The sequence below is a fragment of the Carettochelys insculpta genome, chromosome 2 (assembly GCF_033958435.1).
Source record: "Carettochelys insculpta isolate YL-2023 chromosome 2, ASM3395843v1, whole genome shotgun sequence".
Taxonomy (NCBI): domain Eukaryota; kingdom Metazoa; phylum Chordata; order Testudines; family Carettochelyidae; genus Carettochelys; species Carettochelys insculpta.
Genome location: NC_134138.1, coordinates 236,582,954 through 236,610,145, shown reverse-complemented (window position 1 = coordinate 236,610,145; position 27,192 = coordinate 236,582,954). Strand labels below are relative to the sequence as shown.

Below are 27,192 nucleotides of genomic sequence, written 5' to 3'. Positions count from 1 at the left end.
GCCACCCAAACCCTCTGTCCCCTGTCCCCTAGCCCCAGGTCACAACTCCCTCTCAGGCCCTACATCCTTCCTCCAGGCCAGAATACTGTACTGCACCCATACCCGTTCCTGGACCTGGCACCCCAGTCCCCTGCCCTAGGTCACAACCCCCTTTTTTACCCAAACTCCCTCTCAGATGCCACACCCTATTCTGCACCCCATTCTCCTACCCCAGGCTCCTTTCTGCACTCAACCTCCATCCAAAACTGCACATTCCCTCCTGGAAAAGTGCGACCCTTGACCATTTTGACCTCTATCAAAAATTATTGCCTACATCTGGTCTAGCTCAGTGTTTCTTAAACAATGTTCCATGGCACACTGGTTATTCAATAAACAACTTGCACGTGTGCCACGAATGTCTGACATTTTTTAATCTCATACACTGATGGTATATATTTTCTGTTATTAAACCCAGATGCCATGTTACTACTTCATTGCTATGACACCTGATTAAATTTCTTCATTTTGGTTTTGCTGTATATGTTGCTGTTTGGTTGGTTTTTGTTATGACAACAGTATTTTTGAAGAACATTTTCACAAGTGTTCTGCATAAAAATATTATTGTTTGGTGTTCGGTGGTCTCAAAAAGTTTAAGGAACACTAGCCTAGGTCAACAAAATCCTAAGTAAATGTGTGTTCCTACTAGGAAAGATGAAAACTGTGATTTCTCAGACTAGTGGTTTGAAAAATGTGTTTACAGGAAATTCTTTGCTCATCTACAGTTACTGGCAGGCAGCGTTGACTCAGAGTTCTGAACAGCAGTTGATTTTTATATCAAAGTAGTCTCAGCCAAAACAATCATCCTACGTATAAAGGTCTGCTTCTCCTAATCAAGCTGTCAGTGAGATGTCTGTACTCTAGCATTTCGTAGAGCAGGTTGGCTGTTCAGCATATGAAATCTGCAGAGAAGAGGGATGAGGCAGAAGGAAGCAGCAGTGAGGCAAATCACATCATAATAATGGAAAAAATGAAGGGGGATCAACAGTGTAGAAAGAAGTATGAGCATGAAGTATTAAATAAGAGAGCTGAAGAGCCTGAAGCTTTGACTGGCATCATGATGGGTTCAGGTCAGTTGTTCTGTGCCCCCTGCAGGAGGGTTCGGTGTCTGACACTTCCCACCCAAGGAAAATTCTCTCAGACTAGTGACCAGCAAGACAGTCCTCCAGAGGCTTAATCTAGGAGGACATACTGACCAATCAAGGGCCAGCAGGTCAACTAAGAAAGCTTGTCTCTTTTTGCTTAGGGGCAAAGTTGGGTGAAACTAAAACAGAGCAGGTCCTCTCAAGGTTAACCCAGATCCTAGGCCAGAGCTTTGTCTTGGTTTTATGCAAGTGCTTTGTTGCACTGCTGTGAAGATAGTTTTTATTCTATATTTAAAGGCACAGACAAATACTGAAAGTCTATTTTGTTACTTGATTGCTCAGAGAAGCTCACAGCTCAGGCTGTTGTGAGCCAAGCAGGCAGCCAAATCTTCAAGACTTAGACAGAAAGTGCATGCAGTACTACACATGGTACTGAAGCTGACAAAGCAGTCCCACCTCCCACAGACAAACACAGAATTCAGCAAAGAATTCTGATTGTTGAGGCTTACATACCTGCCAAAGGTCCTGCTAGTACCTTTGTGAAGAAGTTCTCATATCTTCTGTAGTAGTGTGAAGATCTTACATGTCAGGGTTAAGGATGGCCCATTGCAATAAATGACATGTAATTACAGATTTGATAGATGCCAGGAAACTGGAAATCTGTGAGATTCAATTGAGTGTACAAGTAACTTGACAGCTAGAGTGAATTGTTTCTTTGTTGTCATGAGGACATCGCAGCTCATCCATCTTTCTTATGTCTGACGTTAGAAACAGTAGAAAGAGTAATTTGGGAAATGAAAATTTATTTTTAACATAATAAAGAGAACTGCAGACCTATCCATTTTATAATGTAGACCATAAATTGCAGATGCCTGAAAATTGTAGGTACTTTGTGTAGCAATGTGGAGAATTTTATCTGATTTCGTCAGATTATTTATAGAAAGAAGCAGTAGCCAATACTCCAAAAATCACCTGTCCTTTACTTCACTGTTTCCAACATATCTTTTAGTGTCATATGTGCCCAGAACTAGCAGTGATGGAGAAGATAGTTCTTTTATTTTCCTCCAAGACTTGAAGAAATCTTTAAAATATTTGGCTACATTTTATATTTGTTACTGATCTGTTTTCTTACAAAACTCAGACTGGAAGCTGTTACTCATCACAAGAGATTCTGTAAATACTATTTAATATTTTGGAAAGTGAAGGTCATCTTTTCTCCTCTCACCCTCAGGTTCATACAAATGTGGAAAATTCTTGGAATGAGGAAGAAGTGTGGCGAGTTGAAATGTATATCTCCTTTGGAATAATGAGTCTTGGCTTGCTTTCTTTATTGGCAGTCACTTCCATCCCTTCAGTAAACAGTGCCCTAAACTGGAGGGAATTCAGCTTTATTCAGGTGGGTGTGTTCTTTGTGCATTTGTGTAAATAACAGATTGTATCATTTTTCAAAGGGAGGGGGGAAGAACCCTATCATCCTCTAGCAAACACATGGTTCAAAATAAAACTTAAGATGCATTCTTATTTACAATCTCATACTCAACACAGAGAGTCTCTCTTTAGAGTTGGTCAAGAAATGATTTTCCTGACCCACTATTGTTTTCAAGGAGTTGAAAAGTTTCTCCTGTTTCAAACTAAGATGGAAAAGTTGAAATCTCAAAAATATTTGTGAATGAAAAAAACTGAATTTCAGATCATGCAAAATATTTGATTTTGATAATTTGAATAATAATTTTGATTGTTCAAAAAGTCACTTCCAACTTGAAACCAAGACATTTTAACTTGGAGAGTGTCAGAATCAACATTTTGACAATTTTTAACCTATTTTTTGACTTTTTTTGAACTGTGAGATTTGACAAACATAACCCTGTTTCAATAGCTTTTTCAATTTTGACACATCCTTTTTTTTCCGACAAAAGTGATTGCCAAAAAAATCCCTAGCAGCTCGTTCTCCCTGTTTGAATCTATTCAGTGAAATCTGTCTCCATTGGTGATATTAATAAATACTCTGTTTTATTCCTGTTCCCCTTGCAGAGCCAACACAGCTATCACTGAGTAGGTTGGCATCTATTCCTGTTTTCACAACAGAATTTATTGGGTTTCAGTCAGTTACATGTGCACACCCACTGCTGACAATGCAACGGAACAGGTGTCATTGAATAGGGATGCACATAACTTTATAACTGAAGATCTAATATGGTCATCAGAACCTTTATTACGGGGATGATGCCGTAGTAAAAAAGAGAAGAGTTTGACTTTCAGATCCCAGAGTTTGCAGGACTGGCATTTCAAACAAAACATTGGTTTACTTGTAAAGAGAACAGATTTGATCGGGCCTCACTGAGCGGCAATATATATTTTGTTAGTAAACAAAAGTCTGGCTGTTTCCCATGCTTATTCCTTAGGTGGACTATCAGGTAGCATAAACTTATAAACTATACAGACCTTCTTTTCTTGCAAATGTTTCTTACTTTTTCTACAAAGACTACTTATAAGGTTTTCACTAAAAGCTCTGAGGAATCCTGTGGCACATTAAAAGCTAACAGATTTATATGGGCATAAGCTTTTGTGGGTAAAAACTACTTCATCAGATACAAGATTTTCAGTGTTTTCCAGGAGGCACCAAAGAGAGAATTAACATACGTGATATTAGGAGGGTTTGACTCTATTTAGAATAAGTTTACTTCAGGATTCTTGCTGCCATCTTTTGTACCCACACAGCTAATGTTGATTCCAGCTGAATTAACTCACATTAGTTTAGCAGGCTCTATTTTTGCATTTATCGAGGAGAGGCTTTTGGTCCTTCCTCCTGGCCTTGCACACCTGAAGCAGAGATCCATCCACACACCTGAGTGCGGTCAAGCTGTCTGAAGTGGCTCACAAATATGAGTACCTACCTCAAAGTAGACTGTTAAGAAGCAGAGCACAAATCCCAAACTGGCATTGTGAGTTTGATACTTAGAATTCCTCAACCTGTCAAGCGTGAGCTCTTCAAGCACTATGCTAGTATTAATGCAGAGTCACAGACAGTCACTCCTGGGTTCTCTTGTTTATCTTGCTACCTACACAAGCTTGACTTTCTGATAGATGGTGCCTTACCAGTGTTTCCTGTAAGCTGTGCACTTGGGAGACCCTCCAGAAAAGACTGAAATGCCACCAACATGATTAGCAGAGCACCCACAATGCCCACAGCCAGTAGCATGTGTTTTTGCTGGTGGCGAGCATCTGCCGGTGCTGTGGTGTGCATAACAACATTTATTCCACACATGGATGGAAAAAATTAGAAGAAACACTGTCCCTTACAGCAAAAATCACACCAATATTCAGGCTACTCCCAGACCCAAAGGACCACTCTCTTGCATCCTAGGTCTCTACCAAAGACAGTATGTATAGTAATCCTAGAATAAAATAACTAGCGATTTCTTAACTAACAAAATAAGTAAGTGAGTTATTTACAAGGTTAAAGAAAGTAAACTAAAAAACTGAAACTAAAAAATTATAGAAGCTGCTGCAATGTAGAGGTTCTCTGTCTTTTAGGGTTAACCCAAGCCAAAAACTGAGAAACTCTTGCTTATACATAGGACTCTTTACCCCTCAGAATTCAAGCAGCATAAAGATACAGTTCCTTCTTGTCAGGGATTTGTATTCCTTTTGCCCATTCCCCCTCCTCTAGTTCAAGGTAATGAGGTAAGTCCTCATGCATATCCCCTCTTCAGGAGCATGCGGGGGAGCAGTTGACAAACTCTTTGCCCTTTGATGTGTCACAGTGGCTCATTTGGTTTCAATGGGCCTTCTTGTGTGCAGGCCTTCTGTAATGGCATTTTACGTGATTTTATGCTTTCTTCCTCTTCGATGAGTTACAACATTGCAGAGATTTACTATGCAAACACTTATAATATGAGGTACAAATGTTAAGCATGATTAATATGTGATCTACCTGCATCACAGTGGGAACATGTCATGATGTCCTTGCTGTCCTCCTTCCACTGGTTCTGGGACTTCCCAAGTACTTTATTTTTATTTCCAGCCCTCCATAAATCACAGCAGGTGGGACTTTCGAAGGGCAAATGATAGCTAGCTCCTAAATGTGATATACTCATGAAGCTGTGGAAGTAAGACTTCATGTGCTGTACATGTGGAATAAAGGAGACCTTTTATTACCATCAGCAGGCATTCCTTACTTGCAGAAGTTTCCATTTTAATAGGAATGCCACTGTCTGATGAGAGACAGACTGTCATGTCACTGACCATCCCAGAACTTTGTGTTCTGAACTATGAACGGCCATACAGCAGCTGGGAAAATGCAGGCATGGCATCCCAGCATAGTTGTAGAACAAATAGAAGAGCTAGACATACACTTCGGAATGAGCTGTGGTGAAGCACTTCATGTACTTCCTGTGTGTAACATATCTGAAGTAGTGCCAAAAGTTGACAGAGAAGCCAATAGACATAACCAGCAAGAGATAATGACATACAAAAAGCACAAGCCCCAATTAATCATAGAAAGGTGTCAGCATGAAGCAAAATTGTATCTTTATGCTGTGGTTATTGATATGAAGTAGTAACAGGCTCAGGTCTATGGCCAGAGACATTCTGATAAAAGTATGTTCCCAAAGTGTGTACTTTTGCTAGTTTGGGATGTAGGCCTTACCCAGATTGACTAAAGGCAGGTTTGTCCCCTTGTGTTTTCATTACCTTGTCCCTAATCCTGTCACAGTTGACAGAAAGGCTAGCAACCAGCAGGAGCGTGACCAGCTGGGAGTTGCAGACGGGGCTGCTGAGAGGACGTTCACCTTGTGGGGAGCCCCATGTTAGTATTTGATTTTTTTATATAGTTTTGTTTCTCTTCTGCCCTTCAAATCAGCTCTAATATCTTCTGAGGGAATTCTCTGAAGAAAGGTGGAAAAAAATGGATAGTGACAAGTCTATTGACAAGTTAGCTATTGTGACCTGCACTGTATGTACTGTTTGTTTTCCTTCCGGAAGATAGAAGGGATTTCATATGTACCAAGTGCAAGCTGGTCACCAACTTGGACGAAAAGGTTAGAAGACTCAAGGTGCAGATATCAATCTTTTGGTCCACCAGAGAAGGTGAAGACTTCCTCGATAGAAGGCATCATTTAGTACTACTGCAGGCACAGCAGGCTGAGCAATGATGAGGGCAGTAGAAACTGAGGAAGAAAACTGGAAGCATGTAACCTCCAGGAGATGAAAGCCAATTCAGTTATCTCCAATTCCTGTAGAGGTAAGCAACCGCTTTCAAGCTCTGTGCATGGATGATATAGTGGACGATGCTGTGGCAGAGACTTCTCAGAGAAAGGATCAGAAGAAGACCCCACTGGCTGGAAGGCATGGGATGAGTAGTTCTTGGGGTGGCCATTCTACAACCACCACCACAAGAGAAGGAGGCAGATGGTGGTGGTTGGGGACTGCCTCCTAAGAGGGACTGAGTCATCCATGTGCCATCCAGACCTGGAATTTTGCTGCTTACCAGAAGCTAGAATCCAAAGATGTGACAGAAAGACTTCGAGAAATCATCAAACCTGGAGATTATTACCCCTTCCTACTTCTCCATGTAGGAACCAATGACACAGCAAAGCATGACCTTGAGTGGATCACTGCACAGTCATGGAAGTGAACAAACTGTTCAGGAAGGACAGGAAGGGTTGTGATTTATGTGAGAGAGCAATATGATTGTTCAGAACTCCAGTTCATAGAAGGAGAAGAGACAGTTGAGTGTCTTTGGGTTAAGCTTAGAAGTGGAAGCAACAGAGGTGATGTGGTGTTTGGTGTCTGCTATGGGCCACCAGATCAGGTAGATGAGGTAAATGAGAGTTTCTTCATACAACTAAGAGAAGCTTCCAAATCACAGGTGCTGGTTCTCATGGGAGACTTTAATCACCCAGACATTTGTTGGGAGACCAGTAGAGCAGCACACAAACAATCTGGGAAGTTTTCAGAGAATGTTGGGGATAACTTCCTGGTCCAAGTGCTGAAGGAACCGACCAGGGGCTATGTGCAGCTTGACCTGCTGCTCACAAACAGGCAAAAAAAAATAGTAGGAGAAATAGAAGTGGGTGGCAACCTGGGCTGCAGTGATCATGAGATGGTAGATTTCAGGATTCTGATAAAAGGAAGAAAGGTGAGCTGTAAAATACAGAAGAGTAGACTTAGATTTCAGAAGAGCAGACTTTCTCTCCCTGAGAAAACTGGTGGGCAGGATTCCCTGGGAAGCTAATATGAAGGAGAAAGGAGTTTAGGAGAACTGGCAGTATTTTAAAGAGGTCTTATGGAAGACACAGGAACAAACCATCCCAATGTGCTGTCAGAAAAGCAAATATGGTAGGCAACCAGTTTGGTTTACAAGGGAAATCCTTGGCAAGCTTAAACTCAAAAAGGATGCATATACAAAGTGGAAACTTGGACAAATGAGTAAGGAGGAGTATAAATATATGGCTGGAGAATGCTGATAGATCGGGGTAATAAGGAAAGTGAAAGCACAATTGGAACTGCGGCTGACAGGGAATGTGTAGGGCAACAAGAAGGGCTTCCACAGGTATGTCAGCAATAAGAGGGTTATCAGGGAGGGCGTGGGGCCATTACTTGATGAGTGAGGTAACCTGGTAACAGATGATGTGGGAAAGACTGACGTACTCACTGCCTTTTTTGCCTCGGTCTTCACAGACACGGTCAGCTCCCTGATTACAGCAGTAGACAATACAGTATGGGAAAGGAGGTGGGCAGCCCTCAGTAGTGAAAGAACTGCTTCAGAGCTATTTAGAAAAGTTAGATGCACACAAATCCATGGGTCCAGATTAATGCCTCCAAGGGTACTGAGGGAATTGGCAGATATCATTGCAGAGCCTTTGGCTATTATCTTTGAAAACTTGCAGAGATCAGGAGAGGTCCCGGATGATTGGAAAAAGGCAAATGTAGTTCCCATCTTTAAAAAAAGGAAAGGAGGACAATCCAGGGAACTATAGACCAGTCAGCCTCACCTCAATCCCCGGAAAAATCTTGGAGGGTAGCCTCAAGGAATCCATTTTGGAGCACTCGGAAGTGGGGGGAGTGACCAAGTGTAGCGAGCATGGATTCACCAAGGGCAAGTCGTGGCTGACCAATCCGATTAGCTTCTATGATGAGGTAACTGGCTCTGTGTATGTGGGGAAGTCAATGGATGTGATATACCTTCACTTTAGCAAAGCTTTTGATCGTCTCCCACAATATTCTTGTCCATAAGTTAAGGAAGTATGGATTGGATACGTGGACTGTAAGATGGATAGAAAACTGGCTTGACAGATGGGCCCAATGGGTAGTGGTCAATGGCTTAGTGCCTGGTTGGCAGTCAGTTTCAAATGGAGTGCCCCAAAGATCAGTTCTAGGGCCAGTACTGTGTAACATCTTTATTAATGACCTGGATGAGGGGATGGATTGCACCCTCAGCAAATATGCAGATGACACTAAGCTAGGAGGTCAGGTAGATACATTGGAGAGTAGGGATAGGGTCCAGAGTGACCTGGACAAATTGGAGGATTGGGCCAAAAGAAATTTGATGAGGTTCAACAAGGATAAATGCAGAGTCCTGCACTTGGGACAAAAGAATGCCAAGCACTCTTACAGGCTGGGGGACAACTGGCTAAGTAGCAGTGCAGCAGAAAAGGATCTGGGGATTACAGAGGATGAGAGTCTGGTTATGAGTCAACAGTGTGCCCTTGTTGCCAAGAAGGCTAATGTCATACTGGGGTGCATTAGGAGAAGCATTTCCAGCAGATCTAGAGAAATTATTCCCCTCTACTCGGCTTTGGTGATGCCTCATTTGGAGTATTGTGTCCAGTTGTGGGCACCCCAGTACAGAAAGGATGTGGATGCACTGGAGAAGGTTCAGTGGAAGGCAATGAAAATGATTAGGGGTCTGGAGCACATGACCTATGAGGAGATGTTGCAAGATTTGGACTTATTTAGTTTGCAGAAGAGAAGACTGAGGGATGATTTGGTAGCAGTCTTCAACTTTCTGAAAGTGGGGGAGGTCTAAAGAGGATGAAGAGAGGCTTCTCAGTGGTGACAGATGACAGAACAAGGACCAATGGTCTGAAGTTACAGGGGAGGGGTGTAGGTTGGATATTAGGAAAAACTATTTCACCAGGAGGGTGGTGAAGGACTGGAATGCGTTACCAAGAGAGGTGGTGGAATCTCCATCCCTAGAGGTTTTTAAGTTCTGGCTTGACGTGGTCATGACTGGGATGATTTAGATGTGGTTGATCCTGCTTTTGGCAGGGGTCTGGACTAGGTAACCCGCTGAGGTCCCTTCCAGACCTAGAATTCTATTATTCTTGCCTATACAGACTCAGATTTTAAGGTCAGAGGGGATCTTTGTGAACATTAAATCTGACTTCCTGCATATTGCAGGCTACAGAACCTCACCCATCCAATCCTCACATAAACCACTAACCTTCAGCTGAAGTTACTGAAATCCTCAAATCTTGATTTACAAACTTCAAGTTGCAGAGAATCCACCATTTACACTAGTTTAAACTTGCAGGTAACTCATGCCCCGTGCTGCAGAGGAAGTTGAAACTCCCCATGGTCTCTGCTAATCTGACCTGGGTGAAAATTTCTTCTTGACCCCAAAACTGATGATCGGTTTGACTAGTGGTGACCAACCTGCAGCCCATCAGAGTTTGTGTGTGTGGCCCATGAGACACTTTGCAACATACAGCGTTGTCAGATTCCTTTGGTTTCCATCTGGATAGTTTTTTTCCCCTATCGGTATTACCAAAGTAACATGCATGTAAAGCAAAGGCACCTGAAGTGAGTTGCATACTGATTGCACACATTGACTGTGAGAGCTGTTCACTCCCTCTGTATCCAACCTATCACTCAAGCACCACACCCCACAAATTCTAGGAGCTCAAGCACAGTTAGCAAATTGGAGTCTGGCTTGGTTACAACAGTTTTGCGGCTCACTGAGATGAAGGAGGGCCACTCATGCTGCCTACTCACTAGCCTAGTTTGCCCATCGCTGAGTTAGACTCTGAGCACATGGGCAAAACTGACCAGGAAGATCTCTAGAAAAGAATGCTCTGTAGTAACTCAGCCCTCCCCATCCAGTGTCCTGTCTCTAACAGTTAGACATTTTTGCCATTGGCAGTCATCAATGGGCCAGATGCCATTCATTGTAAATGGTCTCATCATTCCATTCCCTCCACAAATGTTTCAAGATCAGTCTTGACGCTAATTAGATTTTTTGCCTCTACTGCTTCCCGTGAAAAGCTGTTCCAGAGCTTCCTTCCTCTGATTGTTAGAAACCTTCGTGTAAACTTGTTGATGGACAGTTTACATCCATTTGGTCTTGTGTCCATATTAGTGCTTAACTTTAAATAACTGCTGTCCCCCTTGTATTCGTCCTACTGATATGCTTATGGAGAGCAATCAGCTCTCCTCTCATGTAACACTTATGTAACACATTATTATTACTATAATAATTAGGACCCTAGAAGGGTTTTGTAAACTATAGTCCTTTAAATGGGAGTGACAGAGAACTTTGTATTAGCAGCAATTAGCAAGTGTTCTGTCTGTGAAGGAATTCTTCCTTCTCTCTCTCTCTGGGTTTCTGTCAAGCGGGGATTGCATAGGAAACCGCTCAACTGTGGTTGCTGAAGGAATGTTTTGAATTAGCATTTCCTCCAACTGACCTGGTTTTTCCCTGTTGCTGACCAGTGCCACCCACTTTTTAGGTAACAAAAGTAAAGTTTTGGCCACTTGCATTTCCATAACCTATCAGGCAGACTTTGTCCTTCAGGAGTTCTTTGCCTAAGACCATGCTAGAGATCTTGGCATGACCTAAATCTTTAGTGCAAAATAAAATAATAATAATTACTCACAGGTGACTTGGGCCATACATCCAGTTTATGTTCAGGAGCTCCAGCAGCAAATGTAGCTTTTCCTTAACAAAGTTTCCAAATGTGGGCCTCGGGTTGCAGGGATAGAAATGTGCATGCAGGCAAAACATTACACAATGATTGTGTGGTCTTTGGAATGCACTGGTATATCATAATTGTTCCCACTGTAATTGAAAACAATTTATTTCTAGTTATCACAGATTATAAATTGCAATGAAATGCTGAGCGATTATTCTGGGTCTCTGGTATACAGGACATTCCTCCTCTACATATACCCTCATGTTAAATTATATCACATGTTAAAGAGAAGCTGAACAAACTTTCTTTTTTAATTATCACTGTTGCCTTGTAGTGGCAATAGTAATTGAAACACAAGGTGTTTCCTTGGGATTAATGACCAACTAAATGTAATTATCTTTAGCTGCTTCTTGGAGTGTTAAATGTTCCCTAGCTGGTCATAAAGTCTTAGGAAATGCCCATTGTCTCAATCCTTGTTTCATAATTGCTGACTTCACAAGGGTTATTTTACCATAGAAAATTAAGCTGGTGTTCCATCACACATAAACAGTGCTAAAGGTCAGATCTCATACTGAATGCATAAACAGAACAGAAAATACAACAAATGCCCTTTTAGAGCTAGTTCTCTACCTACTGAAATACATTATTGTAGAGAAAGTTTGACCTTAATTATTTTAATCCTTCCTGAAGTTAGCACAAGATACAGAGTGGAATAAAGGCTGGTCAACTCAGTGTAGCTTTCCCTGCAAGCGAAGCTGGTGCTGGAGTAACAATACACTAGTTTTACTCCTATGTCGAGCAAAAGCATTGATTTTCCAAAGCAGTGACTGCTGAAATTCTCATTTCCATCCTGTTGGTGCGGGTTGATGTAAGAACCTACCAAGCTAGAATGTGGGACTAAGGGGTTTTGGCTAATCCCCTGTATCATCATTTAAAAGTTTAGTCCAGGCTTCCACCACGATGTCCCTGCAAAGCTAGAGGAAATACCACCCTGCAGGCCCTGGCTGGCTAATAGCAATATAGAAAGCAGGAAGCCATGATGAAGAGCTGTCTGAGTAGCACACTGCCTGTCTGCATCTCACCCAGCTTATGACAGACCTTAGATTCTGGCTTCTGACACTGGTTGGTCCTTGATCTAACTCCATTTGGCCTCTGACCTGTCTTGGACTCTGGCCTTGTGGTCACGTGGCCTGCCTGTCTCCTGTTGTTTAATTCTCAGTTTGCTGTCTGGTCTGTCTTGGGCCTTTTGGCATCTGACCTCCTCTGAGCACTAGGTCAGCTGACCCACATCCTGGTTGTGACACTCAGTATCATAGCAGCTACTTGAACGCTGACCTCATGACTTCGTCTTCTGAGAGACACACACCCATGCAAACTCTTGTTTCCAGCTCACCCGCTGAATACACTTGGTTTCTAAGGGCTTGTATATGGTGACTTACTTTATGGCAAGCCACAGTGTTTATAGAACGTCAGTTTGCCACACAGTATTGTCCTATGTGGACACTGCTAGAGGGTATTGAAAGTCCCAGAGTGCAGCTTGGCATAGGTTTCACTGCACTGTAGTAGTGTCTATATTGTATGTTACTGCATTGTAAATGGGTGCAGTGTAGATTCACACTGGGAATTGCCAGTTGTCAGGCAGTAACGTACCACATAGACAAGCCCTAACTGAAAAATCAACTTAAGCTATGGAATTCTAGCTACATGAATAAAGTAGCTGGAGTCAACATACCTTAGGTCAAGTTACCATGGGGTCTACATTGCGAGGGTCGCAAGATACACTCTTCCATCAACTTTCCTCACTTTTTTTGTGCAGGGTAGAGTAACAGGGTCGACTAAAGTGTGATCTGCAGTCGATTTGGCAGGTCTTCACTATACCTGCTAAATCAACCACCATTACAGTGATCTCAGAGGCTCCCCTTGGTGGTAGAGATGTAGCCTGTCAACTAATCACACTTTTCATGAGTAACTCATGTGTTTGTTATCGTACTATATCACATCTAAGTAACAAACACAACAGTGCACAAGCCTAGCCGGTCTGAAGAGCAGCCTTTTTCTAGCTGGACAGGAATCTAGTACCAAAGAGAGCAGATAGAGTTATAAACTCAGGAGGGAAAAAAAATACCATACTCCACTCGAAAGCTCATCACCTAATAAATTGTGTTAGTCTTTAAAGTGCTACTGGACTGCTTTCTTGTTTCCACTCCTTCTGTTATTGGAGTTTAATTGTTTTCAGATCCTCCTTTTTTAGGTGTAACAGTAACAACATTCTATCAAATCTTTGCCCTCTGATGGTATTTAAATAAAAGTAAGCTTTCTCTGCTTAAAGGAGGAAAAACATCTATAAAGCATTTCATTACCTCTGTTTTTTCCAAAAATTGTTATATAGTCTCACCCACATCTGAACCTGCTGAAGAAACGAGCAATCAGATTCACTGTGTTGTTCCATAGTATCAGAGAGGTCGCCGCGTTAGTCTGTATCTTCGAGAACAACAAGAAGTCCTGTGGCACCTTATAGACTAGCAGATATTTTGTAACATAAGCTTTCGTGGGCAAAGACCCACTTCATCAGATTGTTTCATGTGCTGTTCCATGTTTCTGTTGGTGTAACAGCATTGATTTCAAGGGAGTCACATGAGCATAGAACTGGAACAATGCAATGGTGAGTGAGGAGCTTGTATTGGTTATCTGAATTTCTTTCAAGCATATCATGCAAAAACCTGCATATGCCAATTTACACCCGAGAGGATTTGGCCTAAATTGTTCAATTTCTTGGGAATTTTTGTTCTTGAGCTTTTTAACAAACAAAAGAAGAACATATAAAAATGCCAGTACAACTCTGGAAACCATTGTGTACACTGGAAAAAGTAATGCATAGAAAAATAGCAGCTTGCTGTGCACAAAACTGTTACTTTTCTCAAAAGTCTCAAAAATATTTCCTGTTTATGTGCCATTGAATCTTTTTCCCTATCACCCTCCAGACTGTAGTTTTCCTTAATGACCAGAGAAACATAAGGCTTTTGCCTTTATTTACTTGTACCAAGAGAATAAAATCTTGGTAGCCAGTTTTGATTATTCTCCCACTAAATGTTTCCCAATAGAGTGAGATGTTACATCAGTTTTGGTGGTGAAGTGTTTCCTGTCATAGAATAAAAAACACAGTTAAAAGAGCTGCTGTCATTTTTAAAGATGGTTTGGGATATTCTAGAATGCAGGCTGACGTTTTTAACTTGGAGTCCCACGGATTTAGGATTAGGTGTGGATGTAGCCCCTACACTCCAGATATCCCCATTAACTAGCTGTCAGGGAAGGGATGGGGAAGAGGTTGGGAGCGGTCTAAGTCTTGATTCTACCATCTGACCAGTGGAGTAGTGCCATTGTGATGGGGAAGCAAAGAGCATTCTTGAGGGGTGTCACAGTTTAGTCCTTTCTCCTGTAGAAGCAATGCGGATCAGGAAGTTCCTTTCTAGGGTACTTCCTGCAGAGCAACGCTGCTCCATGCTCACAGCTGAGCAAATTAGCACTTTGTTCTCTCATGCAACACACTCGGTACCTAAATCTAATATCACAGCACCAGTTTTATGCTTACATAACTCCACTGATTTAGTTGCTCCTGAAACTCAACTGACTGCCTTTGTGTTTTAAAATCAGATTTTAGATTTTGACTTGTTTTTTGCTTTGTTTGAGGACCTGTTAGCCTTTCAAAGTAGAGCAAGCATGCAGGGCAAGAGGAATGAGTTGTAAATCAGTGTAGAGTATAGGCTTTAATTTTCAGCACATTAAAATAATGTGTACATTGAGGGGTTTTCTTTAATACAGTACAATTTAAGCTGGCTGAGATGTTAAAGTGGTATAGGAGATTTGTTTAGTAACAATGGGTCAGGTTTTAACATCTCTTTCTTTTCCATATTTTTTTCCCCAAAGTCTACACTGGGATATGTCGCTCTGCTCATAAGTACTTTCCATGTGTTAATTTATGGGTGGAAAAGAGCCTTTGAAGAAGAATACTACAGGTTTTATACACCACCAAACTTTGTTCTTGCCCTTGTTTTGCCTTCTATTGTAATTGTAGGTAAGCTCATTTTACTCTTTCCATGTATAAGCAAGAAACTGCGAAGAATCAGAAGAGGGTGGGAAAAAAGCCCAGTTATGGAAGAAACAGGTTGGACTGTTCCACATCTGTCTCCAGAAAGGATTACAGTGATGTGATGGTAGAATAATGTCCCTTAGCACTGTTACAGCTGTCAGTGTGTGTTTGTTTGTTTGTTTTAAAACTGATGTTTTAGGAGCTTATACAATTTATGTGTAAAAGTTGCTGTGGATTTGCTTGGCATATGGTATAAGCTCTTGGCCAAGGAATGAGTAACTTACTTTTCTTCAGAATTATTTTTTTAAAAAATCACTACAGTTTTAAGTTAAAAGAGGGGAAACAATGTAGAAGCAGGATTTTTTAATGCTACATTGCACAATTATATCACAAAAGTTGTGGTTCTTTAAATCAAGATGGATGTTCCAGACATCATTTATGTGATTGATAGCACATGTTCCAGGCAGTGCTTCTTTTGTTAAATCCATCCTTTTTAAAAGGTCCGTCCAAAATATTGAGTAAATAGATTTTAATGATTTAGGAAATAAACATGTTTTGGAACGGCAACAATTAACTGTTTAATGGTTGAAATTATTTATTGCACATGTACATTACACTTATTCGTGTAGCTCATCAAGGATTTTCAACCAAAGCATGTTTGAATATGATAAGCATTTTCAATTGCATAGTCAAATTATGCATAGTTTAACCAAACCAAATTGCATTAAGGGATGTGATTTCAAAGTGTTGCATGTGGTTTTAGACATGTAATGTGCACTGATGTTAATGAGTCACGCAGAGAAAAATCCACTGCAACTCTTCGAAAGTTCAAGAAGGACTTACATAAATGTGTGCAATCAAATGATTACTTTAAAATAAAACATGCCAAAAATATTGTGGAAAATTAAAATTGGGAGAAATTTGCAATAGAATAATTCAACTTTATGAGAGAAATTTCCAATATCATAAACTCAATCTGTGTGTTTCTTTATTAGAATTATACTTGTGACACACAAATTTCTTTGGCTGTGTCTTACTTTTGTTGAAAAAATAATGTTGTATTTTTATATTAAACTTTTGTTTTTACAGACAGCAAGTGTGGGGAAATGCTTTACTGTGAATTTTTAAGAAACAAAAACAAATATTCCTATACTTCAGCATTTTGACATGAGTTTATGATCCCATGAAATGGAGATTTTCCTCTATAACTTATAATTTTGGTTTCCTGGGGCTTTCTGAATGTTGTTTTGTTCCAAACTCTACTCATTTACACTCATGCTGCTCCTACAGAAATCAGTTGTTTCCACACATCAGAGTGCCGAATGTAGCTTCATATCTCTACCTATTTTGAATTGCTTTGATTTTCTCTATTTTTGCTGTATTTTAACTGTACTGTATTTTCTTGCCTCACATTTTGCAATAATTTGCTGACATTAGCATAAATATCTGCACTATGACTAATCAAGATAGCAGTTTTGTGTACTGAAGAACGAGTCCCATTGACTTTACTGCCTATATTAATAGTGAATCCTTTTGTCCATGCATTATGTACGTAGAGCCAAATTATGGTTCCACTTATATCAGCATAAAGCCAAAGTAACCCAGTGCCAATTGTTTGTAGTTTCATTGCAAACTCAAGAGCCCCAAACATGTTTTTTCAAGATTGTTTAAACTCAATACCCAGGCTGAAACTCCAAGCAGAGGATCTTCTCAAAATGACAGCATAGTGAGACAAAGTGGGTTAGGTAATATCATTTGTCTTTCAAAAACTCTCTCTTTCACGAACAGAAGTTGGTCAATAAGAGGTATTACAGGTTGAAACACACTAATCCAGAACTCCCTCATCCAGCAAACTCCATGATCCAGCATCATTTTAGTTAAATGGACAATCAAATTTCCCATGATACCGTAAACTTTGTTTACAGCCACCAGTCCTGTATCTCAGTGTTCTGTGCTGTTATTTAGCTGTAATTTACTCCTGTCTTCTAAGAGCCCAGTAAACAGTGGAAGCATTGGTAATGTGCTAGAAAATATTGACAAACCATCCTCCAACAAATTCTCTTGTCCTGCACCAGTGAGGTCGTGAGGGTACCAGATGAGAGAGGTTCAACCTGTACTTCATCCCCATTGTTTCTCTAATGCCCTGGGAATCACATGACTACAACAACACCATAACCAAATAAAGCATTTGCATGAATCTTTGCCAAGTTAAACATAAGTAGAGCATATCTCTGTCTTTCTTTACTATTCAGTGAGAGCTCACAAAAAATGGTGAAATGATGGATGACAAATGGTGAGCATTTGGAAGTCTAGGAGGGAATTCAACCAATTTTCTTGACGTATTTTGAAAGACGTCATTTCAAAAACAAAAGTTGGGAAGTTCCCAATTTCTTACAATTTTAATGTGTCCTCCCCATCCCATTTTTAATTACCCCCCCCCCCCCACTGGAAGCAGAAAGAAAAAATTACTTTCTCTCACTTTTTAATTTTTTTCTCCTTTCAAAGTTAAATGTTTAGAAATTTTTTCATATTTTTCTAATAGAAAAACTGTTTAAAAGTGAGAGAAAGCTGTCTGTTTCCTTCTTTAAAAAATCTTTGCTACTTTTAATTAGCAGGGGGAAAAGTAAAATGCAAAAAAAATCCAAATTATTTTTTTCTAAATGAAATTTTTCATTTTGTTTAGAATAAATTGTTTAGAATTTAAGTGAAAAAGGAGGAAAAGTGAAAAAATTCAAATGTATTGAAAACATTTGCTTTCAAAAATTTTCCCAAAAATAACAATAGCATTTCAACTAACTCAATTAAGTTCCTTTTTTCTGTAATACCTGTGTCATGGACAGTCAGATGATTCATGCTGCACTAGATAAGCACACAGTTATTTTATTAAATTAATTAAGTATTAGGACATAGATAGTACCAATGTGATAGACAGAAAGGAGGTTATGGTATTTAAGGGGAATAACGCTTTCAAGTAAATACGAAAAAGTAAGAAATAGAACTCATTGTGTTTGTGTGTTATTTCCATACCATTTAAAGTGAAGAACGGGCGTACAGAAGTCACCAGACTACATGGAGGATCTGCAGGATTGAACACAAGTGGAGCCAGTGGCTTATATTTCCCATATGGGGGGAGGTGCAATTAATCCTCATGCAGAAGGGCAGCACACAACACTATGCACTTAGGCCCAGATCGTCAATGGTATTTAGGCACTTAACTCCCTACGAAATCATAGGCATTAGCTACCTAAATAATGTTGAGGATCTTGGCAATATCCCTGAGTCCTGCAAACACACTTATATGCATATTGAAGGCTTGTGCTGCCCCTCTGCACAGCAGTGACTTTCCCACAGGTGTGCAGAGGGTCAACAGTCATTATATCAAGCTGCAAAGAGGGTAAGATGGATTTTGTCTCTACTACCCCACTTAGTTCCCCACACAAAACCTACTGTGAGGAAGGATGAATTCTACCCAATGAGAAAAGCATTTCTAATTTAGGGCTTATTTATACATACTGGAAGATCAACGTGCTGACAGTTGATCTTCTGGAGTTCAATTCTGCACATCTGGTGAAGATGCAGCAAAAGCAATCTCTCTGGGCTTGACTGTTAACCCCATGAGGTCAATGCAAGACTATAGAGGTTGTCTTCAATAGGGAAATAAGTCGGTTCCAATACGTCAGTTTTAGCTGCACAAATGCCATAGTGAGAATTGCACATCTGCAGTTGACTTATTTCCCTAGTATAGCTTTACCCTTATATAGGAATGCAGGAAGTCGTGAAGGCTCAGAATGCGGTAAATGCCATGGAGCAAATTCTGTTGTCAGTTCTACTCCAGCAGCCCTGTTGAAATCACTGAATTTGCACGGGTGCAACTGAGATAAAATTGTTACTGATTGCAACTATTACTATTTTAATATGTTTGTATGAATGTTTTCATAGTATAGAGAAATTTTAACTAAAATTCATCTTCCCTAGACCTTTACCAGTCTTGTTTGATATTGTAGGAATATTTCTATAGTACTAATACAGTATAATAATATTGTTGCATTATTTTTGTTTGCAATATTATTTTTGTTTGCAATATTATTGTTGCAATAATTATAATAATATAATATTGTTGCATTATTAAAATACAGTAGCAACTGTGCATTGCCACTTTAGTCCATCTGTTCTTTGGTGTGTGATGCACTATTCTATATTTGTCATTCTTATGCAAAAACAAAATTGCAGGTTCATACTCCCTGGTCCAGCAGCCTTGGGACCTGAGCATTCCCTGGTCCAGGTAGTCAGTTGTACCCCCCAGCTCTGCCAGCCTCAGCCCCTGCTCCAGGGCTTTTTTTCCCTGCTGTCGTCTGCAGCTTCCTGACTCTCCCCACCTCCCACAAGCTCCCCAGCCATCAGATCCCACCCCCGGCCACCCTCCCCAGCCGCAGTTTCTCAGGGCTGCAGCTTCTCACCAGGGATAAGCCACCTTGAGCTTGGGCTGCTATCTTACCAGCCTGAGCTCCCTGGCTGCTGCTGGCCGTCATTTGCCACCAGACTGGCTGTGGCCGCCTGGCCCTGGGCTCCTGCCACGGGTCTGGCTAGCACCTTCTTCTTTCAGCTCCAGGACACTCTCATCCTGCAAGATCCGTGGTCCTACCAGACAATGGATGTTGCCAGATCAGAGAATGTCAGATTTGGGAGTTTCAACCTGTACTTAATTCTAACAGAAAATAATCCTACAGTGTAATGTGCTGCTTAACAGATATAAAAAGTCATTAGACCATTTCATGATTAAATTATTTCAAGAATGTTAAAACTCAGTAGATGTGGACCTCAAGACATTTATCTAAGAAAATATTGTCACGATTTGATTTTTTTAATCAAAGTGTGTGTATGGGAAATAACCAATATGTGCTTTTTGTTTTAAAATTACTTAAAAGTTGAAGTACTAAACTGTGAGTTTATATTTTTGAATCAACTAAATGAATAAATTTTATGAAATGTGTGTGCTACATATAAAATAGTGTACCCAGGTAGATTATGTATTCCTTTTTAAATGAAGTAACATGTTGACTCACCATTACATTTTTTGTAATATATTTTATTGTAAAGATTGATTCTATTTAATTGTAAAGATTGATTCCATTTAACAAGAGTAATAAAAAAGTCTGACAGTAAAATGACAAGGTCTTTCATAGCATATATTATGGATTAGATTCTGCCAACTTCTATTCATGTGAGAAATCTTTCTTCATGTGGTTAATCTCATTGATTTCTGTAGAACTGTTTATATAAGCTCTTCTCTGAGTCCCGATTTGCAGGATCAAGTCCTAAAGCCAGTGTTTTGTCAATGTTGGTTGCCTAAATTAGGCACCTAAATCCATATATATATAGGGTACACACACCCACGTCTCCATTATTCAGCCATCTAAATATAGATTTACGCACATAACTTAAGCAATCAACTTTGAAAATGATATTTTGTGCAAAATTGCATTCATCATTTACTGATTGTAGGGATATCCTGTATATTATGTCCTATAAATAACTTAATCCTCTTCTTTACTATATTCTTGGTGATTAGTCGATCATGAGTAGGATGTATGTCTTCATGTTACCCTCCTATTCGTGAGTCCATGGATGGCTGATCAGCCCAATTCTGGAGTTGCCAATCTAATCACAGAAGAGGCAGGTGTTAGTAGCTGTTGTAGGAGCAGGGGGCAGTTTTTGACATAATTACAAAATACCACAACATATAATGCAATAATGTACACATATCAGTAAATGCACATTTCTATGCAGTAAATACTGGAATGACATTTTGGAACATGTTCTTTGGTTTTCTGCAGATGATTAACATACTTGTTATCCACAATTTTTATTATGTAGTGCCATAAGCATATTTCATGTTTGGACTTAATTTCCTGTGAAACTGCTATTATAGACAAAGTTGAAAAAATCACTTTGTTGAAATTTGAACAAATTTGAATTTTAGTGGATAAATCATTATGAAACTATGTTGTATTTTAAGTTCTTTAGTTTATGACAATGTTACATTGTTCTTTAGTTTATGACAATGTTACATTTACAGTTTCTTGATACCATGTATGCATTTTGTTCCAACATTGTGTAGCATGTGATGTGCCAACATAAGACTGTGCAATTGTATTTTCATTTGTTGATAAATCTATTATGAAATACCTTGTACATATTCAATGTGTAATTAGTTAAAAATGCACCTCTGCTAGCATCAGTGGGAAATAACAGTTAAAGCAGCTGTTATTTATTCCCAAATAGCTGTGAATTTCACAACATTCTTAACACAGTTAGGAACATGAGTTCTTAGTTTGATAAAAGCAAAAATCAGAAATGTCATGCAAATAAATATTAGATAGATTGATTTCTTCAGTGCAATATTTTCAAGTGTTCAGGTAAATAAACTCAGTGGTAGTGGAGGCATTTGAATAGTTGTTTTCAAAGGGTGACTACAGAAATTTTGCTTTTATTGGGTGTTCAGCCTAGCTCTTAAGTATTTTTGATAAACGTAATACGTAACTTAACAGTTCTCATATTCTATCACTACATAATACTGCTTCAGTTAACTAGATTGCTACCTTTAAAATAGGTGACACATTGAATGAATTTAAACAATGATGTGCGTAATCTTTGTATTCTATTCCTCATGCCATGTTGACCGTGTTTCACAGTGAACATATTATGAGTCTGTTCTGTGCAGTACTAATTGGCAGTTTTCTCTGCAATTGTGTACTCCAGCTTTGTCAATTACTGTTTGGGCTTGTCTACACTACCACCTTCCTTCGAAGGAAGGATGATAATTAGGGTGTTGGGAGTTTACTAATGAAGTGCTGCCGTGCATAGGCATCACTTCATTAAGGAAATTCCCCTCCGCAGCAACTTCGGTGTTTTAAACTTCAAAGTACCAGCACGCATCTAGCCGTGGCTCACCCACTGGTACTTCGAAGTTTTGAGGAGTAAGGGGACTTCAAAGTTGCCCCGGCACTTCAAAGTACTAGCGGGTGAGCCATGGCTAGACGCGTGCCAGTACTTTGAAGTTTAAAACTTCGAAGTTGCTGCAGGGGGGTGGAATTTGCTTAATGAAGTGCTGCCTATGCACGGCAGCCCTTCATTAGTAAACTCCCAACACCCTAATTATCATCCTTCCTGCTAAGGAAGGTGGTAGTGTAGACAAGCCCTCTGTGTTGTCTATCTGAACAGGGCTATTATAAATGACTGGCAGTGCTTTCACCTATTTTTCCATAAAATCTGTTTTACATAAAGTTCAATAAAAACTTAATATTTAATATTTTGACTTGGTCCTCTCAGTTTCAACTTTTTTTTATTTGCTTTTCTTTAAAATGCATTTATACCTTGATAAATATGTCCTCTGGTAGAGAGAGCACGGGTGTCTGGGGCCTATGAAAGGCTTCTGAAGAGCAAATTTGTTTCCTCTGGAATTAACTGGATGATAGCTATTTTTTTAAAAATACAGAGGGAGGCTGCCCCATACCTTATTACAAGGTATTTATGCTTCAAACACTTCGTGCAATACTAGCAACACAGTCAGTACATTTTTCAGGAGCAAAGTACAAAAAGTTTGAGGCAAACGTAGGACTGCTTAATTTGTCAAGTGGTAGTGTTCTTCGTGTGTGGTTGTGGGTATGAAAAAGCAGGAGTGGGAAAACAAATGAGTACCTTTTCCTCCGCCTGACTTCTTCTCTCTGGAAGCATTATGTAAGTTTCAAGGACATTTATAACAAGGGGAAGAATGAAAAGTTATACATTGGTGTGATCCTGGCACATTAAAATTAGTAACTTAACTCTCAATGGCATCAGTGGAGTCACAATTTCTCCTATACAGTATACAAATCAGTGAACTTAGCAAATCTATGCTAACTTGTATAACCTTCCCATATTGCTGCTTCTCTGAAGAAGAGACCTGACCAATAGTACAAAATCATCTCACAATGAAGCAGATTGTTCGCTGTCTAAATTTTCATACCTCTTGCTACTTGTGCTTTGTCTGTCTCACTGACGAAAATTTCAAGTTGGTGTCTGTTTTTCCCGAGTTTATTCAGCTCCTGTGCCTTTTTACCATATACTATAGTGATTGGTTTTATTTGTTATTTGCATCACAGTAGTATTCAAGGGCCCTAGTTAAGGTCAGTTTCCCCTTGTGCTAGGTGATGTACAAATACATAGTGGCTACGTCTACACTAGCCAAAAACCTTGAAATGGCCATGCAAATGGCCATTTCGAAGTTTACTAATAAAGCACTGAAATACATATTCAGCGCCTCATTAGCATGCAGGCGGCCGCAGCACTTCGAAATTGACACAGCTCACCGCCGTGCGGCTCATCCAGACAGGGCTCCTTTTCGAAAGGACCCCGCCTACTTCGAAGTCCCCTTATTCCCATCTGCTCATAGGAATAAGGGGACTTCGAAGTAAGCAGGGTTTTTTCAAAAAGGAGCCCCATCTGGACGAGCCGCGCGGCAGCAAGCCGCATCAATTTCGAAGTGCCGCAGCTGCCCACATGCTAATGAGGCACTGAATATGTATTTCAGCACTTCATTAGTAAACTTCAAAATGGCCATTTACATGGCAATTTCGAAGTTTTCAGCTAGTGTAGACACGGCCAGTGTGAGAGAGTGCCTGCCCTGAAGAGCTTACCCTCTAAGCAGAAAAAGGTGGGGAAGGAAACAAAGACACAGAGGGATAAAGTCACTTACTCAGCAAAGGTATGTCTACACAGCAAAGTTATTTTGAAATAACAGATCTTATTTCAGAATAACTTTGCTAGCATCTACACAACACAACCGCAATTTCTAAATTAATTTGAATTAGCAGGTCAGTTTATTTCAAAATAGGTAAACCTCATCCCACAAGGAATAGCACCTATTGGCCGTGTCTACACGTGCCCCAAACTTCGAAATGGCCACACAAATGGCCATTTTGAAGTTTACTAATGAAACGCTGAAATGCATATTCAGCACTTCATTATTATGCGGGCGGCCACGGCACTTCGAAATTGACGCGCCTCGCCACCGCACGTCTCGTCCAGACGGGGCTCCTTTTCGAAAGGACCCCGCCTACTTCGAAGTCCCCTTATTCCCATGAGCTGATGGGAATAAGGGGACTTCGAAGTAGGCGGGGTCCTTTCGAAAAGGAGCCCCGTCTGGACGAGACGCGCGGTGGCGAGGCGCGTCAATTTCGAAGTGCCGCGGCCGCTCACATGCTAATGAAGCGCTGAATATGCATTTCAGCGCCTCATTAGTAAACTTTGAAATGGCCATTTGCGTGGCCATTTCAAAGTTTGGGGCACGTGTAGACGTAGCCATTTTGAAATTGGGGCTGTGTAAACAGGGAATATAACCTATTTTGAAATAAGCCATAGTACCCAATTGCTCTATTGTGTGTAGACACTATTTCAAAATAGCAAAGGGCTGTTCTGAAATGTATTTTGTGTGTAGCAACAATATTTTGAAATAACGCTGATACACGCAAAACTCGTTTTGAAATAAGCTCTTCTGGAATAGCTTAAAGTAAAACATTGAGTTCCTGTAACCTCCATGTAACTCAAATTTTCATGCAAGTCAGGGTGGGGAGCTGGGAAGCAGACTGCCACTTGGTTCTCGGCTCCCCACCACTTGTTGGACCTGGGAAACTGACCAGCTGCTTCCTGGCTGCTTCTTCCTGCCTTCCCCAAAGTGGGCAGCTAGGTGAGCTCAAAGCCTTCTTCCTGCCTTCCCCCAGCAGCGTCACGGACTGCTGTGCAGGTGGGGGAAGGCAGGGAGATGGGGCTCTTAGCCTGCCTAGCTGCTCACAGCTGTGGGCAGCTAGGCAGGCTGACAGCCGCAGAGCAGCTTCAAGTTGTACTTAACTCACATTACAGAGTTATGCGCAATCTGAAGCTGTGTATTTCAAGGGTTTACTGTATTTCAAAATAAGGCTGCAGTCTAGACATACCCTGAGGATTAACAGTAGACTAGTACCATGCTGGGCATAGACCTCTGATGTCCTGCCTATTAGACTATACTGCTTCTCACTGTCTTACATAATTTGGTAACTCAAAACCAAAACTCACTGAAATATCTTCTCACTCAGAAGAAATTGATGTACAATAACAATAGGAATTTCTCAGGATCCACCATAGTAAAATACTTTGAAGCTTGCAATGAGGATTAATTAGTTAACATTTAGGAAGTGAATTGCAAGTTTCTGATGCAAAACACTATGCAAGAAATAATTACCAATATGCAGTGAAAGACATGGCTCTACCACAGAAGCCAGTTGTTTGGGATAGCAGACTTCATAAAATGTTTGAAGATTGCCTGGTTGGATGTTTGCCTAGGACAGCAGAACCTCTAGAGTCAACTTGGTACAATGCTGCTTTTATGCCATTTAAGAAAGCTTGATTCATGAAGAAGGTGTAGGGAAGCAAATGAACTGTGTGGCAGTATGATCTTTGGAACACTTGACCACTAATGTCACACCTCCCAATCTTATAATTCATTGAAAACGCTGCACAATTTACATATGGTTTGCATACATTTGTCACTCAAATAAGTGCTAAAAATATAAAATACCAGTGTATTTTTGGTCTATTTCTGAAATTCCAAAAGTTTAGTTCAGTGTACAGAGCACAGGACTGACTTGCCTGAACTACAGTCCAAAAATCTGTATTATCAGATTTAGCCATGTTAAATGAGTTGTAAACCTGTAAGCATTATCAAAATAATCTATATAAGGAAAACAGATAAAAATGTTCAATATGAAAACAACACTTGTGTTATAGGCCAAAGTCCCGTATAACAGTTGAAGAATTCACAGTGCAGCTCAGGGACGAAGCGTATAAAGGTGGCCTTCGCATGCCTGAAACTAGGTCCACTCTGTTCCAGGCCATACTGTGGCATAATTTAGAGCAACCTCTAAGCTATGACTACCAAGGACGGCTGCTCTGTAGCCCTGACCCTCGCCTAGGATACTTTAGGCTGGGTTCAGGTTAGAAAAGTTAAGAGAGTCCTATCCTTTTTAATTCAAGCCCTAGAACAAGAAGCCCAGGTTGTAGGCGCAGAAACTGCCTGCAAACGGGGTTGGGAGAAAACAGAGGAATAGGAAGGGAAAATAGAGTTGCCAACCTTCAGGATTGTCCTGAAATCTCCAGGAATTAAAAACTAAAGGCTAATTAAAGATTCTGTCCTGTGATGAAAGCTCCAGGAATTCATCCAACCAAAGGTGGAAATACTAGAGGGAAAGCATTGAGATTTGGGGGAGTGGAGAAGCCAGCTGGGAACTAGGGTTCTGCTCCCACACCTCTTCCAGCCCCTCTGGGTCTTGATGTCTGCTTCCCAGCCAATCCTGGGCCCCAGGGTGGCTGCTTCAGCCCTTCCAGCTCCTGCTCACACTTCCATATCTCCCCCTGCCTATAGGTATGCACATGTTTACACAGGGACAACCCCAACAATAGTTTCACCGCAGGGGAGCTGGTATCCCGTACCTGCATTCTGCCACACGGGACGTCCTACCTTTTTAACTGTAACAAGTTTTGCCCCTTTCAGGACCTTGTGGCACTCTGTTCTGTCCTGCTAGCCCTCCCTGTGAACGATTAGACTTAAAAAGAAGCAAGCCCCATCAATAGGATGCTGATGGGGAAAGCAGAGCAGGCAAAGTGGTCTGTGAGAATTGAGGAATTGTTAGGAAGCAGGGCCTGCAGCAGAGCCAGTCTCTGGGCAACTAAGGGAACCAAAGAAAAAGCCATGGCTGTCCTCCTGGCTAGCTCTGGTTTCAGTGCTGTTCATTGCTGTATAGACTTCTGGGTTCAGGTGACCCTCCAATGGCAGTTTACTAGAGCCCAGACTCCAGCCCAAGCCCCAAAATCTGCACAGCAGTGAGATAGCCCCATTAGCAAAAGTTGACTGGCACAGGTCAGCTGTTGGTGTTTCTTCGCTCTGTAGACAGACAGATAATGAGCAAAGCTGACCCATAGTAGGCTGCCAGCTTGGCTATATGGGCTGATTGTTTGCAAGAGTCATCAGGCTGGCTCTTAAGCACAGCACCAGCAGTAG

The 27,192-nt window shown here is 40.7% G+C and overlaps 1 protein-coding gene across 1 annotated transcript in view; it reads left to right on the top strand.

Moving 5' to 3' along the window:
* The window catches only part of STEAP2 (STEAP2 metalloreductase), a 33,124-nt gene extending 11,166 nt beyond the window's left edge, over positions 1 to 21,958 (top strand). Inside the window, exons 4-5 of the mRNA XM_074984767.1 lie at positions 2,353 to 2,517; positions 14,960 to 21,958. Coding sequence (XP_074840868.1) covers positions 2,353 to 2,517; positions 14,960 to 15,244 — 450 coding nt within the window. The 3' untranslated portion in view covers positions 15,245 to 21,958. The remainder of the gene's footprint in view (positions 1 to 2,352; positions 2,518 to 14,959) is intronic.
* The last annotated feature ends 5,234 nt before the right edge of the window (positions 21,959 to 27,192 follow it).